Source organism: Urocitellus parryii, chromosome 5 (genome assembly GCF_045843805.1).
Source record: "Urocitellus parryii isolate mUroPar1 chromosome 5, mUroPar1.hap1, whole genome shotgun sequence".
In the NCBI taxonomy this organism is placed as follows: domain Eukaryota; kingdom Metazoa; phylum Chordata; class Mammalia; order Rodentia; family Sciuridae; genus Urocitellus; species Urocitellus parryii.
The window spans coordinates 167737396-167755511 of NC_135535.1; the positions used below are offsets into that span (position 1 = coordinate 167737396).

Consider the following 18116-nt stretch of genomic DNA (forward strand, 5'->3'; position numbering starts at 1 on the left):
GTCTACTTCAGAGGGATGCAGGGAGTCAACACAATGACTCAACACAGGAGCTGGCAGATGAGAAAACCTTAGTCCATGGTGGAGTCGGGGGTCCTACACAGACCTGGGTTAGGGTAACCCAAGGACAGAACCCAACTTCCCTGGGGATGGGGAAGTCAGGTATTACTTCATGGAGAGAGCCACTCTGGGGTTGGCAGACAAAAACTAAGCATAGGGTAATTGCTCCTAATGAGTTTTTATTGACCACCATAATAGGAACTATGAACAAATAAATGGTTTACTTTTATATAAACAATGTTGGCCAAAAAAGATCTTGTTTCTCTAGATAGGGAAAGTTTAAAATTTTGAATTTTTAATCCAAATAGAGCCCAAGTTAGAGGAACTTGATCACCTGCAACCCTGTCCCTCCCTCTGCTGCAAGAGACTCGAGGGTAGTGAGGCAGCTGGGATCCCTATGGACAGACTCCAGCTTCTGGGTCACTCACTAGCTCAAGGGCTTGATGACCACTGGGGCTTGTGTTTTATCTCCTCTGCAGAGTTTCCCCTCCCTCAATTGAGAGTGCTGGGGTCTCTATGCTCCCCAAGGTACAAGGGAGCAGGGCATCTGCTCCCTAAATGAGGCTTCCTGGGCTGTCTCTCCCAGCCAGATCCAGTGCTGTGTCCCCAGGAAGCCCTTTTCCTGAGTCTGCATCCTTGGGAGCCGGGGAGAAGGTGGAGGTTTACTGTGTACAATCCAGGTTGAGGATGGATGGGGTGAGTAGTGCCAGCCATGGATGGAAAGGACAAGTAGCTTTAAAGACTCAGGGGTCCAAGGACCTCCCAGGCCCTTTAAGGGGCCAGTGTGTCCCCCAAAAGCTACCCTAGCAAAGGCAGAATATCCTCATGACATCTCAGACAACCATTCCTCCACCAGGAGGCAAGCCCTGCACTGGATCACTATTTAATATTGGGTGTCTTGGCCTTAGCCCTGGAAGGGGACCCTGAGGGGCCTGCACACTTACTCCAGCAGCACTCAGAGTGCAGAAGGCACAAGGGCCAGAGATGGGGGAGGACTACTGAGTCAAAGATCCTCGGATCACATCTAAGCCCTGACACGTGTGGCTGTGAGACCTTGTGAAAGAATTTGCTCCTCAAATTCCCTCTTTGTAAATGGGGATAATAAAAGGGGGCTACCTCATTATGTTGCTGGAATGAATATATGAGGTCAGTACTTAGCTGGATCCTCACACATTCAGATGCTCAGGAGATATCAGCCCGTTAGCCATAGCAGACACTGAGCCACGTAGGGGGTTCGTGAAGGCTGTGGCTCAGCAGGGCAGGCGCAGATGTGGAGGGGAGGCCCAATATGCCCAGAACCACAAGGGTCCCAAGGTGTGTGTACTGAACTGACCTGGGCACACACCCAGGGTTGAGGAGCTGGCCAGGGTCTAGATTCTGGGAAGAGATGAGGAACTTTACTCCTGAAAGGAAGAATCTTCCCACTAAATCAGCATTGACCTTATCTGAGGGAGAGGCAGGAAAACATCATGACTATGCTCACAAGGAAACTGGACCTGCAGCACCAGGAAGCCACCTGCCCCCTGCCATTCATGGTGATAACAGGATGGACCAAAAATTAGAGGGAGCTGGCTCTGCCCTAAGGGGTGGTGGGTGGGGAAGGCATGCCCTAGGAGGGTCTGGGAGATGTGAGAGTTCAGATTCTGCAGAATAGGAGCATCCAGGGTGAGGCCAGACCTAGCTCCCACTAACTCTAAAACACAAGCTTCTTCGGAACCTCCCAGGGGAACTCGCTCCTTCCAAAATGACCATAGCACGCCGTCTTCTGGTAGATTGCCTTCTTCAAATCCAAATCCCTGCATGTTTGGCAGAAGGAAAGGTCATTTATAAATGGAAAAGAAATTTCTTTGAATACAAGCATAAGAGCAATTCATGGGCAGGCCTTTTGTGGGGCTTCGCCACCCATGTGCATGCTCTACATAAGCCTCAGCACCATCTTGCTCCACAGCTTAGGAAATGGAAGCTCAGATGTTCAGAGACAGCTGGGCACACAGATGCACCAGGAACCAGGATTTGAACTCTGCCATTCTCCTCTTTACTCAACTCCACTAGACTGTCCCAAGCCAATGTCAACTGGACCAAGCTCCAGAAAACAGGAATAGCATGAGAAATGAGAGCATGTGGGAAAGGACTTGCCTACTCGATTCCCAGCTGTTTTGCCTTACAATAACTTTTCTGAGCTCCCCCAGCTGCTCAAAGATGGCCCCACTGGAGTTAGCGTCTGCTGGGCCAGCAGGGATCTCATGCAGCCTCCTTCCATCTGAAAACCGGACACTCCGTGCTGGGGGTGTACACGGTGCTGGGCCAAGAGCTCAAGAACCTCCTCCTTGGGCTGCACAACTGAGCAAGGGAGGGGCAGGGTCCCAGCACTCTTACCGGACAATGACGCCTGGTCGGAGGTCAAAGTTCTTGTTCACCACATCTAGCAGCTCCCTCTCCGTCTTCTGTGAGGTTCCATAGGTGAAGATGGAAATAGACAGTGGCTCCGCCACACCAATGGCATAGGACACCTTCCAAAAAGGCCAGGCTCAGTGACTGAAGCTTCTTACAGAGATGTCCTCAGGCCAAGGCCAAGGGACCACACTTCTCCTGCCCCATGGGTTTTGCCACCTTATCTTACCAGCAGTCCCCACTGTCTTCATGAAGTCCCCTTCTGTAATGCTCATCTCCCTGAACACTTCTGTTCTGCCTCCCTCAGCTTTCCAGAGCACTGACCGCTCTGCCCAACCCACGACACAGTCACAACTATTCGCAAATGTGTAGCTTTCTGAACATCTTATTCAGGGTGGAGCTGGACCAGGGCCATCAACAGGGACAGACAGGTGGAGTCAGAGTGGGAGGGGGTGGCCTACCTGGACAAGCACTCTCCGGCAGAGCCCTGCTTTCACCAGGGACTTGGCCACCCAACGGGCAGCATAAGCTGCTGAGCGGTCCACCTTGGTGTAGTCCTTTCCAGAGAAGGCCCCACCACCATGAGCACCCCAGCCGCCATAGGTATCCACAATAATCTTGCGGCCAGTGACACCTGCATCCCCCTGCAGAGGGAAAGAAATGGAAGAGATGAGAACCAGAGCCCTGAATGGCTGGAGAGGGGCAGAAGTCCTCAAGAAGGAAGTCATCTGCAGGGATTTCTCAAAGATCCCTTGGCTGGTAATTAACCAGAAACCTCAGGCTTTTGTCTGCTTTGTCACTGACCAGCTTTGGGAATTGGGTAACTGGTCAAAATCTCATTATAATGTACCAAAGATGAGCCAGAAGTTGCCTGGGGACACAGCCACCCCATGCCCCCTGCTTTTGTTTCTGGGTCCATCATAAGGAGAAATCCAAAAGCAGATAGGAATATTACCACCATAAATGTAACTTTGGGCTATGACCCTGGCTAAGGAAATGCCATGTTGCCCACGTCCTAAGTGTGTCCTGTGCAGCATCAGTCAATAAAAAATGCCTTTTAAGGGTGGAGGGTCTATGTAAAATCATTTGGGGAGAGTCTGCTTTCTCTAACCCTCCTTTGGGACATCCACAGTTCACACTGATGTGTCCAGGCTTTTGAGAAGTCCTGCAAGAATGAACAGTAAGCCCGGCCCTTCTCTTACCCTGTGTTTCCACACTACATTTGTTCCCCAAGCCTGATATGGGGCTCACCCCTGTGGCAAGGCATCTGTGGCCCTCTGGAAGCTGCAGCAGTCAGCTGCCTCTCAGAGGTACTCTGCCAATCTCCACTGCCTCACTCCTCAGGAGAAAGCAGGCAGCAGGTGTCCCCACTCAAAACCCCACCCCACCATGTTGCCTACCAGAGCTGGAGGCAGCCATGGTAGATACCAGCAAGTGCCACAGTGGAGGGGTCAGCCATGAGCAGGCACCACAGCTAGGATGCATGCCCCAGCAGGGAGAGGCAGTGGCAGCTGTGGACAGGTAGAATGGCATATGAGATGGCCAGAGTGGAAGGGTCAGGCAGCGCTAAGCGGGAAACTCCTAGAGACAAGTCACACATTCCTGGTGTACTGACAGATACTCAGTAGGCCCCCACAGAGTGCCCCTAAATATAAAATAGACTCTCTTTACCTCTTTTCTGCAGCCAGACCTAGCTGAGCCACTCAAAGCTATCTCTAACCATCTGTGTGCTTGTAGACATAAGCAACTTCAGGAACCAAGACCCAGCTCACCTGGGGACCTCCGATAACAAACCGCCCACTGGGCTGCAGGTGGTAAACGGTGTCTTCATCCAAGTACTTGGCTGGCACCACAGCCTTGATCACCTGCTCTTTCAGGGCTTTGCGCATGTCCTCTAGCGTAATGTCTTCATTGTGCTGCACAGAGATGACGATGGTGTGGATGCGCACAGGGATGACTGCGCCATTGTCCTGCACGTACTGAACTGTCACCTGTTCACAAGAAGTGCAGGGGAGGCATGGTGAGGTTGAGGCCTGAGCTGAAGGCACCTGGTTGCCAGGCAGATATCTAGCAAGCAGGCAGGTATCCCAGAGATCAAGTGGGACCTCTTGCCTGCAAAGGGCTTCCAGAAAGTTAACACTCCTTTATGTTTGAAGCTACCTGGTACTATGTACAATGGAGCATACAGCATAGCTATTCCCATGTGTGACCATAATTAGCATGACTTAAAGACTTAAGTTGCAGCTGGGACCCACTAAGCAACTTCTTCTCTTTTATCTTAGAGGTTTCTGGACACCAACAAATGTCTCTCTGGCCAAAGCTCTCTTCTGACCCTCCATGTCCTTGGGGCAAATTATCTCTGCTACTACCAGTGACTACAGGAATCCACAGGCCATATGTCAGTGGCAGGAACAGGGATATCTTGGCCCCTGGCTATGAATGTTTAAGGGAAGACTTTGGCCAGAGAGACATCTATTGGCACCAAGAGCCTCTGAGACAGAGGGAGGAGTCTGATGAGTGGCCCCAGCACCCTCAATGGAGGAGCCCTGGGAGTGTCTGGGGCCATCAGACTTGCCTGCTGTAGTGACGACATGAGCAGGATCCTGGCCAGGGGATTGAGATGGAGTGGGTAGCAAGCTCTGGACTGCCTGCACCTTGGATTTTTGCCAAAAGAAGGAGGGGCTGAGGGGCCTGAAGGGAGGGAGCCTTCCCATGGTGCCCGGGCAGGGCAGGCCACAGGCACAAATCTAATATTCCTTTCCACCATGATTGGCTGGTTCTGTGTTCATCCTGTGCATTATCAATTCATGTTTAAGACATCACAAATGAGAAAAACAAAGCAATGGAAGGGAAACGATTTGTGTGATGTCTGTTTGTGAAGGACCAAAGAGCCAAACTCTGCTCAGTACAGACAAAATGCTTCCCACTGCAGTACAGACAAAATGCTTCTCCAGAGACCCCTGTCCTTTACTGACTCATCACTGAGTACAGGAGCCTGATGTCCCAGATGGATGTCTGTTGGTGACAAAGAAAAGCAGCCTGGGCACTGGGTTTTCAGAGTGAATGGAAAGGAGGTGGTGAGGATGGCAGATGAGGCTGGGAATGGAAATGAACATTGGTTGAATATGCCTGGTATGCTAGAAGCCATGCCAAAGAGGAGAAACTGTTACTTCCCCATTTTACAGACTAGAAAGCCAAGGCTCCAGAAAGTAAGAGACTTGGTCAAGGTCACACACAAGAGCTAAAAGGTCTAAATTTGGAGTTAAACGGCCTGATGTCCAGGGTTCTTTTCAGATGAAGTCTGCTACTTAAGACATCTGAAGCATGAGCTAGACCAACCCTGCTTAAGGCAGTGTGTACCCATAATAGTGATGCCCATAGGACTTGAAGGCATGAGATGCCTGCAGGGATACACCTACCCTGGGATGGACACTGGCCCATAGCATAGGACTACTCCCTACCTGAGGGCCTGTTCAGGGCAGCAAGCATGCTATGTTCCCATAGCAATGTCTCTATCTTCCTGTGGCACCTCAGATATCCATCAAATGCTGACTCTTGCTCTGTTTCCTGCCTGGTCTAAAGAGCTAACAGGTGGAATCCAGAAGAAAGGAGAGCAAAAGCCCTGGCCCACCTGATGCCTGACATTAGTGAGATGGGAAGATGTGCACAGACATCAAGCACTAACCTTAAAACCTCAGCTGTCCACACATGGGGCCCCATAAGAGGGTGTTGAAGGGTGGGGTTTCCCAAGACAGAAAACTCTGAGGCAGGCTCTCGTACCAGATGTGCTGCATGGAGCCTCAGAACAAGGATCGGTTCTGAGCTGCCCAGGCCTGTTCCCACTGCTCCCCTGGAGGACTCCACCCCTCACCCTGGCAAACCACATGCAGTGTCCTTGCAGAGTGGCAGAACTGGGTAGCAGAGCAGAGGGATCTAAGCACTGCTCTTATCTCCTCATGTCAGCAAGATATGGGGAAAAATACACCATGGAAAACATAGCTCTGACCAGGTACAAAAATAGCCATCACCTTGCCACCCAATTCTCAGTATCAGCAGCAAGAATTTGTTCAGGTGGAAAGACTCATCCTGTTCACGGTCAACACTGGTTAGATGGTGAAAATCCTTTACAAACAGGGCACAGGGAAGGAGGCCTGTGACCGGTTACTGGCACAGTGCCATTCACACCAAGAGAGCACCAGGAGGGAGCCAGGCACTCGATGCCCTCCAAGGGGCTAGACAGGGCACCAACTGGCCAACCTGCACCCTCCAACTGGAGCTGGCTCACAGCCCACTGTGGGAGTGAGGCAGACCCTCGAATTTATAACAGCATCTTAAGAGAATTCAGTGCATGCTTACATGAAGGGAAGCCCTAAAAGAGTCATCCTCCCCATTTTCCTCAATGACCCTAGACTTGGACACTTTCTATTTTTTTTTTTTTATCTAAGCAAAACAAGGGTGGCTCTTCTTATTTCAGCTAGCCGGAGAGGTGGATCCTCCATTGCTCACTCTCACCCCCAAAAAGGGAAAGTCCAGTCAGTTCCACTGACTTCCTTCATCCGTGTTCTGGAATTTCCTTTCTATGAATCTCCATCCTGCTTCTAAATCATAGCACCATTTGAGGGCATGACAACTTTTCTGTGTCCCTTTCTTTCAGTACCATCGAAATCTGTGTTAGCTCTCCTGCTCCATGGCCTCGAACAACAACGAGAGAGAGAGAGGGTGGCGATCCCACCTCCCACCTTGAGGGTCACGTGGATAGCACAAGAAGGGCTTTCTTCTGGCCATGAGCACACTTCCTGACCCTAGACACTTCTGCCCTGTGTGTGGCCTCACATATGGGAGAGAGAAGGAGGTGTCTCTGTGCCACTGGAGTAACAGGACAGAGCCACACACACCATGCTGAACTATGAAATCACATGTGCCAATTCCAAGCACAGGAGCAAGAGAAGGTGCTGTCTGTGGTGACCAGCCAGGGCATGCAGGAGGAGATGGCAACTTTGTTGGCCACTTGTAGGAAAGTGACAGACCCAGAGGAAGGCAAAAGTTAGGAGCACAGATGTGAAGCACTAAGCCACAAGAGGAACCTGAGGGAAATGGTGCTACTTGAGCAAAGATGGGGTGAGGCATGGGCAGAGAAAGGTGAAGTTCTAAGACCATGCGAGGCTTTGAATGCCAAAGTGACAGCTGGATTTCTCCTTCCCCCATAGGAAGAAAGCAGAAACTTATCGAAAACACTGAAGGGATGTCAGGAAATTTAAGTGAAGCCTGTAGGAGTTTCTAAGCAGGGAGAGCCTCTGGGAGGGAGGGCGCTGATGCAGGCAGGGGGCAGCCTCTGTCATCAGGTGGGCTGGACCAGGGGATGTTCCACACGGAAAGTCTCGGGACACAAGTAGGGTAGAGACAGAGAGGGCACTGAACAGAACTGGAAACAGGTGATAATGGGCCACACACAGTGGGATTTCAGGGTGAGAAATGGGGCTCTTGATCTGGAGGGTCATGCAGGTGGGCAGATGTAAGCATTGAGCATGTGAAGGGGCAAGTGGGACCCACAAGCATGAACAGAGGGAGGGAGCACACGGAGGAAGAGGTGCCAAGACTTTGGGGGATGACATGTTGGAATGTGGAAGGGAGCCAGTGCAGGAGGCCACTGGGAAAACAGCATTAGGGTCATCAGGGTTAAACAGGGAGGCGCCATGGGGACTCAAGGGCAACAGGAGGCCTTCACATGTGCTAATGCTTGCATCACCGCTGACCTTCAAATAGGGACTGCAGGACAGATTGCAACACAGCAGGGTGAGAGAGGCCAGGGCCCATAGGGTTGGCTCTGGACGCAGTGCAGGTAAAGGCCTTTTATAAAACAAAGATAAGTAAAAGGGCCACAGTGAGACCCAGGTGGAACAGACAGCCTTCTCAAGATGTGGTGACCTGTGCATGTGCAAAGGCAGGGACCCATATGTCTGAGAATGGTTAAGAAATAAGTTTGTGACAGGAAGTGGGGGATCCACATATAACAGCAAGGCAAAAAAAAAGAAGAAGGAAAATCTAGAACAATTTGAACAATGTTTTTGTGAGGGGGAGAGACAGACAGGGAGGTACATCTACAGTGGAAGAGTTTTCAAATAAGTAATTCTTTTCAAAATGGACAATTCTTTGAGTGCCCAGATTGTGGAGGGCTGAAGAGGCAGCTCACCTGAGTCTTGGAGTCTGGTCTCAGCCAGGGAAGGACACCAGAGCGCCTCAGATCTGCCATCCGGGCATTGAGCTTGTGAGCGAGGATAATGGTAAGGGGCATGCATTCTTCTGTCTCATCAGTGGCATAGCCAAACATCAAACCCTGCAGCCGAACATCAGGGAATGATAAGCAACACCCACTTAGACCGACAGGACCATGGTTTTCTCCAAATCTAAAATTTCACTAGTGCTTCAACATTTTTGGATGCCTCATTCATGGAACACTTTGCACTGGGCATTTTTGAAGGGAAAGACATCATCCCTGGTCCCCAGCACTGTAGGAGCGGGTGGGATGAGAGAACCCAGGCTCTGGGAGTCTCTCTTCACTGGTTCATCCACTGTATTTTTTCAGTAATTGCATACTTGGGTTAGATACCTTAGCTTATGAATGACATTTAAGGCCCTTAATTTTCATTCAATACAGTGATTTTTCAATCTGGGTACTGGGGAGCCTCTGGAAAAACCTAAGGGATATAAACAATCGTAGCCTTTCACAACACAACATGGCCATACCCTGAAGTCACTGCCATGAAGCAGGGATGTCCAAGTCACTCTGGACATGTTCCCCTACAACTCTCATGCAGCATGATGGGTCTCCCTGATAGTACAACTAATCCATTGCCTGTGGATTTTCTCTTGAAGCCACACATGTCATAGTCTGATCCAAGAGTGAGATCACTGGAGTGATGTCCCACACAGCTCCCACAATGTTGACCTACCTGATCTCCTGCACCAACATCCTCTTCATTTCTGTCTAGATGGACACATTGGGCAATATCTGGGGACTGTTGCTCCAGAGCCACCAGCACATTGCAGGTCTTGAAGTCAAAGCCTAGGCAGAAAGGACACATGTCAGAGAGACAGGGTTGCCAGCTTCCTGGTAGACTACTCATCGCTGACATGGCCCTTTGTGAAGGGGTCTATGATCTCTAACCTAGGTTCACAGCTGCCACCCAGGATAGTGTGAAGAGGCCATGTCTTCTCCACGCAATCTTTTGTCAGAGAAAATTCTCCGCGGTACATTTTACTGTATTCAATTATACCTTGGTTTAAAAAGTATACCCTACATGGAACTGCAGCATAAAAACCAGGTGACAGTGGCTGATAAACAGGTTGGTGACACTAGGCCTTAGGTTTTTCCAGAAGCCTTAGGTTTTTTCATACACAGTATGAAAATCACTGCATTGAATGAAAAATCAAGGGCCTTAACTGTCATTCAGAAGCTCAGGAGCCTAACCCAAGTATGAAATTACTGAAAAAATACAGTGTGGATGAACCAGTGTAGAGAGACTCCCAGAGGCCGGGTTTTCTCATTCTGAAATGTTCACAGGGCCAGCAGCAAATGGAACAACCACACCCTTGGAGTCAAGGCCCCTGTCTGCAAAGCTGAGGCACAGAGTTGGAGGCTGGGTGAGACCAGTGTGCTGGGTGCTGGTGCAAGGAAGTCTTGCAAATTGTTGCCCACTCTAGATATCCCTGGAGGAAGCTGCTAGGTGTGAAAAGCATGTTCTTCTCCCAGTTGGCCCTCACAGAAGGAGGAGCTAAACACAGGTGCTCACCATGAGTTCTCTTTCCCAGAACCCCAACAGCCATCCCCTTTCCAGTCTGTTCTCCTACTCACAATGCCAACTTATGTTGTTTATGTTCAAGCCTCAGGTGGGGATCTCCCACCAGAGAATAAAATGGAAACGTCTCTGTTCAACAGAACTCTTGCTGTGGGAAATCCTTTAGGGTTAGTCTTCAGCACGACATCTTTTCCACCTCTATTGGGTCTCTCTGCCTGCAATGCTCCCATCCACACACATGCCCAAACCCTACTGGCTCTCAGCAAATGTCCCTGGGTGTTTACCCTTAAAGTTTGGCTCGCTCCTTGTTTACTATGCCACAGACTCTGCATGCTCAGTGATGTCATCTGAGGCCAGGCAGTCCCTTCACCACAGGAAATCAGGTCATCTTTGCCCTTTGCACCCCTCTTTCCCCAGTGACTGTTATTGAGCGTACAAATCAATGGCCAGTTTTTAGAGAGCTGTGAAAGGACTCCCTCATTCCAAATTAGACATTTTTTATTTTACCTTATTACTTTCTATCTAAATAATAACTCTCCCCAGTGCCAAAAACCAAGCAAGGGCTTCAAAAGATTTGGGGAAGCAGAATTTAAAAACCAAAGGGAGAGGGGAAGAGTTTGAAAAGAGCTCTTCCCCTTTGTGTAAGGAGCAGCTGGCCCTGCCAAGGTGGCTGTCACCATCCACAATGGGCCATCTGGCACAAGTCCATGGGCCTGCTTGGGTAAGGGAAACTCAATCAGCTGAGCCCAACTTAGACAGAGCTGGGTGCTCCCTCACTTATCTCTTACTGGGGGACATTACCTCCTGGAAAATTTCTCTGCTACAGAGAACAAGGTTTGCTCTTGAACAAGGTCTAAATATATATACACAAATTGGCTTTTCCTGGTACAGAGAGGAAGGTTCTGCATAGTAACATCTCAGGAAGCTGCTGCTCTAAAACAATGCCTCCCCTCTATGAATACCCTCATGTCCTGATGGGGGAAACTCATTTGAAGCCTTGCTTTTCTTTCCAGTGATTCTTGACACATTCCTGGAAAACACTTATGCATTCTAGTGACTTCATTGCTCATGAATGCTTTGGGCCAAGTCAGACTATAGTTGAACTGAGTGTCTCATACTGTGATTGGCTCTCTCACTTATAAACTCTCCTCCATGACCCACGAAGATGTGACAGAGGCACAAACAATCAATATGTGACAGATGCAGAAATAAGCATCTTTCAACAGTCATGGTCCTGTTTGTGAGTCTTGATTATAGGTTTGAGTATCAGCAGGTTGTTCTGAAAGAGGACCTTTCTTGCCATTGCCTAAGATCACTACATTTTTCATGGTGACTCCAGAGAATGAGAACCCAGCCAATAAAGACTCAAAAGGAATTTTTCTTTTAAAAAACTGAACTTGTCTAAATATGTACTACCAGGAATTATCACAGAATCTCTAAGAATTGGAGCCCAGCGCTCTTCACAGGAGGTCAGCTTAAATAAACAGCCTTTGCAGTGCCCATGGAATGGTGCTGTACACAAGTCCTCAGTACCCAGCATTCATACGTGGGGCCTTTGAAGTACCTTCAGGCCCTGCTGCTCCCTGGCCGCCCAAGCTCAGACACTGGAATCTGCTTCCAGGTTCTCATTTCTTCCAAGCTTTCCCCCTCACCTGGTTATATTGGTGTTTCTCCTCAATTCCATCCTAGGACCTGTGCCTCTATCCTGGGTTTTGGCTTCTGCACCATCTGGCACCAGGGCTAACCCGGGCCCTCCTGTCTTCTTCACCTGCCTAGTTCTGGACCAAGTCATCTTTCTCCATGCCTATAATGAGGGAAAGCATGGTTTGGTGGAAAGAACAGGGATTTCAAACCTGGTGGCCTTTCTCTGTGTTACCTTAGGTAAGTCTCTAAGTCTCCATCTGCATAAGAGTTTCAGAAAGGATGAAGACAAATGATGCAAAGAGTAGCACCATTGCCTAGCAGAGAACATTCTCGGCAGAGAGCAGCTCCCTCCATTCCGTGCTTCTTTTTCTTCCAAAGCGTCTGCCAGCAGCAAGAATTAAGACTTCAAATGACACCAGTCAACAAAGGACAGGCACATGCTGGTTCCACCAGGTATGTCATACATAGTCAGACTTTCATAATTTTACCAGAGCCTTTGACACCTGAAACCCAGCAGATGGGTCTAGGAAAGGATTTTTTTTTTCTTCTAGCAGGGTTTTACTTACATAAAACTGAAAGCTCAGATTTGACAGCTTCAAGGGGGTGTTTTCTGCAAAGACCAACATGGATCCCAGACCCAGGGGCCCGCCCTCACCTTTGGCAGAGTCGTCATAGCCAATGTGCTTGATAGTGTCCCTCACCACCCGCTGGTAGTCCACCATGGCCGTTGAGGTGATCTCCCCACACAGTAGCACCATGCCTGTCTTGCATACTGTCTCTGAAAGGGAAGGGGAGAGGTTATCAGCCATGGGCCCTGGAGGAAGCTCAAGTACCTAGACCTCTCACAGTATGGAGATGGGAATAAGGAATGTATTCCAGAAAGATTCAATACACAGAATATCACGGGATGAAGAAATCTGTTGCAGACCAGAGGACATCTCTTTGTAACTCAAGAGAATGACTCCATGGTCTTATGCCCACTAAGACCCTCAGTGCAACCCACTCAGGTCTCCAGCAGAAAGGAATGTGGTCTCTTACCACAGGCCACCTTGGCATTGGGATCTTGCTTGAGGTGGGCATCCAGCACTGCATCACTGATCTGGTCGCAGATCTTATCTGAACAAGAATAAACATGAGAATGACACAAATAATAGGTCTAACAAACTGACATGCTAAAATAATTTGAGGTTGTCTATTTACATATCAAACTCACCTGCCAAAGAGAACACTTTCAAATACAAGAAATCAGATATATTTTGAAATTTTTATTTCTTCTCATTTCTGTCTACTTTTTGGAGGGCACATACTATATCATAGCATTTACTAAAAAAATGAAGTACATTTCAAACTTCAGCTCTTTGAGACTCTAAGGCAATTCACACACACGTACATTCATTTAACTAAAATATCTCTCATTCTTGGGCACATTCCCTTTAATTCTAATATATGGAAAAGCCCTAGAAATAGAAGTTAAAATTATTATTGATGTCAGTCAGTAAGATTAGGTGCTATGATGAAAAAATCAGATGGGACAGAACAGCTGCATGGCTGTGTGGGTTCCAGAAGATGCCACGCACCATGTATAAGATACCACCAAAAAGGGACAAAACTTGAGGACATTTTGTTAAGTGAAGTGAGCCAAACTCAGAAGGTCAAGAGATGTGGTTTTCCTCATATGTAGAAGCTAGAGAGGAAAAAGGAAAAGAAAGTGTTGTGGATCATATGGAAAGTTGAATGGAGATCAGTAGAGGAAAAGGACCATGGGAGGGAGGAGGGAGGAATGAGGAGGGAGGAGGGAAGGGAAAGTGGAAATACCAGGGAATGGTTTTGGCCAAACTGTATTGTTATATTGTGTGCATGTATGAATATGTAACAACAAATCCCACCATTGTGGACTTTTGTACACTGTGCTATACATTATGGGTGCACAATAGTGCACCAATAAAATTATGGAAAAGAAAGACACCACCCCCAAGTACATGGTTCCACCTGCAAGAATTCTACAAGCACACACTATAGAGCATTGCTATTCCACAGAACTTTTCCATCAACTTCTCTCAGTTCCTCCTCTGGTTTCTTGGCCTCCTGGAAGTCAGATGTCCTTATACCTGAGAAGGTAGGACTACCAGGGGTTCAACATGGGCTGAGTTTTGATCATATTCTTCCACAATTGGCCTTAAAGACACTACCTGGTCTAATATGTGGATCACTAAATGGCACTGTGGAAAACTCTACTCTTGCTTTGGGGTTATGCAAACTGTGAACACCCACAAAGAAATAAAAGTGACCTCTTTTTACACATGTTACATCTCATTTAGTGTTCAAAATACCCATGGAGCCTGCTCCTCTAAGTAGGTTAATATGTTTTTAAGTTAAGAATCCAGATCCAGAATCAAGTTGTTCAGCTCTCAAAAGCAAATGTTAAGTTCAGAAATTAAAGATATTAGTTAATCTGCCATTAAAAGTGAATTTTCTAATGTCTCTTTTAGAAACTACTCCTAAACATATTTGGGCTTTCCTCTCTTTCTTGCCAGTGGCAAATACTGGTTATAAATTGAGGCATGTCCAAATCCATAGCCTCTGTACATCCCTACCAACAGAGCCCTCTTTTGGCTAAAATATCCTAAGATTTCAGGCCATCATATTGCAAAAAGTTATCACAGGTTGATTATTAATGTCTCTGCTTATTTAAAGGACCCAGCTTACATGTCCCACTCTGGGTAGGGAAAAACAATTGCTATAGGTACAAAACCAGAGTTCAGCAAGCTTGTTGAGATAACAGTATAGATAGCATAATGCCTAATAGAAATAATTCTTTTTAGGCTTTCAAAATTTCTCTAAGTATCACTCAAAAGGCTTACAATAGCTACTAGTCACTTTTCTTGGAAGTTGAACAAGAAACATGAATTTTATCTTTCTAGTGGAGAAGAATTCAGCCCTGAAATGACAAGCAGAAAGTCACCAAACATTAGAAGAAACTGACTTAGTTGGGCAGTTAATTTACCTTGGCAAGTAAGAGGGGAATCAGACAGATTGGTGGGCTGTCATTAAGCAGACAAGAGAACCGATAGCTTGGTGGGGATTTTCATTTTCTGTCCACTGAAGCACATGACTGTTATGTAAAATGGACCATGCTTGGAACCACTGGCCACTGCATGCCAAAGAACCCACTTCCTTTAGGTGGGACAAATGTTTCTCCTAACCTGCAGATGATCTTTATAGGGCATGGAGCTGAGCAGAGTACACTGGATATTAGCCGCTTACCTGAGATAAGTATAGTAAACCTAGAAACTATAAAGTTGTGCACAATGAAAGAAGCCATTTACATTGAATTAAGTCTCCTACAAATTAATCTAATTCAAGGTTTTCAACAGCTGCACTATTGACATTTTGGGCCAAATAGTTGCTGTGGGATTGTCTTATTTATTGCAGGATGTTCAGCAGCATGTCTGGCCTCTATCTAATAGAAACTGGTAGCATCTTCCTGCCACCCCCATAGTTCTGACAATCCAAATTGTCTCCAGACATTAAAAAATGATCTTGAAGGAAAGGGACCAATATTTTTCTGATTGAAAGCCACTGGGTAACACACACAGAAGGATTACTGCAAGAAGATGTCCAAAGCCAAGATAAAAGGTATGAAAGTTAATTTTCTTTGAGAAAGAACAAGAATAGGGAAGATGGGAAAGGCAGAAACGGTGATCAGTTACCATACACTTCAACTTCTCAAATGGATGTGAAGGGGTGTTTAAATACATGCATCAATCTGTCTAGCCCCCAAAGTTCTCCTAGAATCACCTTTCTCAAAGTGTGGTTCCCACATCAGCCATCAGCATCTCCTGGGAATTTGTTGAAAATGCAAATTCTAGAGCCTCTACCAAGACATACTGAGTCTAAAACTTTGAGGATGGGGTCCAAGATCCTGAGTTTCCACAAGCCCTTGAGTAATGCTGATATGCCCCAAGGCTAGGCAACTTTTGTCTTACAATTTGAATCTCTGCATATATGAGCATTGTCCTCATTGTCACCAAGGAAGCCTCTCCCACTTTCCCATGTCTAAGTCCACCCACCTTTCAGGGACCAAAACAATGGTTGTATTTTCTTCCTCTTGGAAGTCATCAGTCTTCCTCTTAGAAGATGAAATAGACCCCTCAGCAACTGAAAATCTATGTCAGCACTGCGCGGAATGCAGGGCTGTTCATTTCTAACCTCACATGCTTTACATGCAAAACTTAGTGATCCATGGTCTTCTGTTGCCTTAAAATGCACATTGATAACAGATTAAAGCTTTAGGGGGATAAAAAGACTATAAAAAGTTAAGATCTGATGGTGCATTTTTGTATGTATCATATACTTAGATAACCAACTGCTTGTTATGTCTTGACCCCACTATGCTGAGATGCTGGTGGCGGGCAACTGCATGGACCTTTGACTTCTTAATAAGTAACTGTTTTACAAAACTATTATATATTGTTTCTCCAGAGATACCTTATAATAAGTAAATCGAATACATTATTTTAAGACATCTAGTAAAAGTGGCTGCCTTCGTACAGGCTGGGAATGAAGGACTTACCAATCAGTCCAGGACAACCTACTTACCTGGATGTCCCTCTCCTACAGATTCTGATGTGAACATGAAGGCTCCTTCTTCATTTAGAGAATAGTCACACAAGCCATCCACAGGTCCATTCATTTTTCACACTTTTCTACTCCACTCCTTCAAAGTAACAATTTCAGTGCTGTGACTTCGCCTGGGGTTTTTCCTACAGACCCACAGGCTTGTCTTTGGCAGAGTCACAGGGATCACTTCTGCCTAACTGCCCAGTGAGCGAGCACGTGAAAGTAAGGTAAGAATGGGCGAGAGGGAGGGAGTGGATGGAATAGGATATGTCACTCCCCTCGGCTGGTCTGAGCTTGCTCCTGAGTGACTCCTATATATGGGAAAGTGAAAGTGCATGAATAATCATGTGAGAACATTGGAGGAGTCCATTTCCTGGGAGGGGAGTCTTCTTACCTTGAGGAATTTCAGTCCTCTGCTCTGGTTGCCCAAACCCTAGGCATCTGATCAATGTAAGGTGGAGAAATCTGTCTAGATTCTGCAGAAGTGAAGCTTCTTTGGGACTTTCCTTCAGCTCTCCAGCTAATCTCCGTGTTGTTTCAGGGTTAATAGCCCACTTTGGAGGGTCGACGGTCAGGGGGAAGGGGTCAGTGGTTACTCGGACACAAACAAGCAGCAAGAAACTCTTTCCCAGAGATATTGTTTAGGCTTAGATTGCAACACTGTGTGGCTTTGCTGTTGGGTGCTACCCCTCCTCCCCCACATCTTATCTGGATCAGGCTCCCCACCACCTCCTCAGGGCACAGCAGGAGTGTACACCTGTACTCTGAACCAGCTGTGATATTATACAACAGACTTATTTTAAAGGAAAAGCTTTTGAGTCCACATTTTTCTGCTAACAGAAATCCTCTAGACTATTAACTTCTCTAAGCAGCTGGCAGGCATATATCAGGCAAGGTTTTTTTTGTTTTGTTTTGTTTTGTTTTGTTTTTGTTTTGTTTTGTTTTTTAATTATCTGAACAGGTAATGGAGAACAATAGATTCTTTTGGAAAGGGATTTTTGAGAGGTACATTCATTACAGGAAAATTATCGAAGTCCAGTTTCCCAATACTTCCCAGGGATAAAGTAAACATCTGTGCATTTACTTCTACACACTTGACAGACAGACATCTTGTTCACATAACTCCTGCATTATTTTTGCCTTGACACAGAAAAATAGGTAACAGGATTATAACTAGTTTGAGTGCCAAATGAGAGCATCTCTTGTCTCGTTGTCTCCTACTTTCAGATCTCCTATTTCAGATCCTCACATTTATGAAATAATAGAGAACTGAGATCACAGAGACTGAGTATGGATGGAGTAACCAGTTTCCAATAGAATGCAATAAAAAGCAATTAGCTACAACCTTGTGCATCAAAGGTAGAACTGTGGGAAGCAAAAGGCAGGAGGCAATAGCTCCAACTAGTAATTCTGCTGGCCCAAACCTGGCATAAATGTTCCAGAATGGTTTCCTGGCATAAATTCTAGTGTTCCAAATCTTGGGTTTTTGCCAACTGGCCAGCATGATCCCTCCAGGGAATCAAACAATGTTGAAGTGACCTTTTATGGAATAATCTGAGGGATTCTACATACACGTATTGACCAAAGGCCTTTAAAAAAGAGTGAACT

At 46.9% G+C, this 18116-nt stretch overlaps 1 protein-coding gene across 1 annotated transcript; it reads right to left on the minus strand.

Moving 5' to 3' along the window:
- Positions 1-229: 229 nt before the first annotated feature.
- On the minus strand, positions 230-16774 carry Mat1a (methionine adenosyltransferase 1A). The gene is made up of 9 exons (XM_026406669.2): positions 16488-16774; positions 12927-13004; positions 12544-12666; positions 9399-9511; positions 8639-8782; positions 4221-4439; positions 2910-3092; positions 2434-2567; positions 230-1853 (listed from the first exon to the last, which is right to left on the minus strand). Exons 1-9 carry the CDS (start codon positions 16579-16581, stop codon positions 1751-1753), a joined length of 1191 nt encoding a protein of 396 aa, XP_026262454.1. The 5' UTR covers positions 16582-16774; the 3' UTR covers positions 230-1750.
- Positions 16775-18116: the final 1342 nt, after the last annotated feature.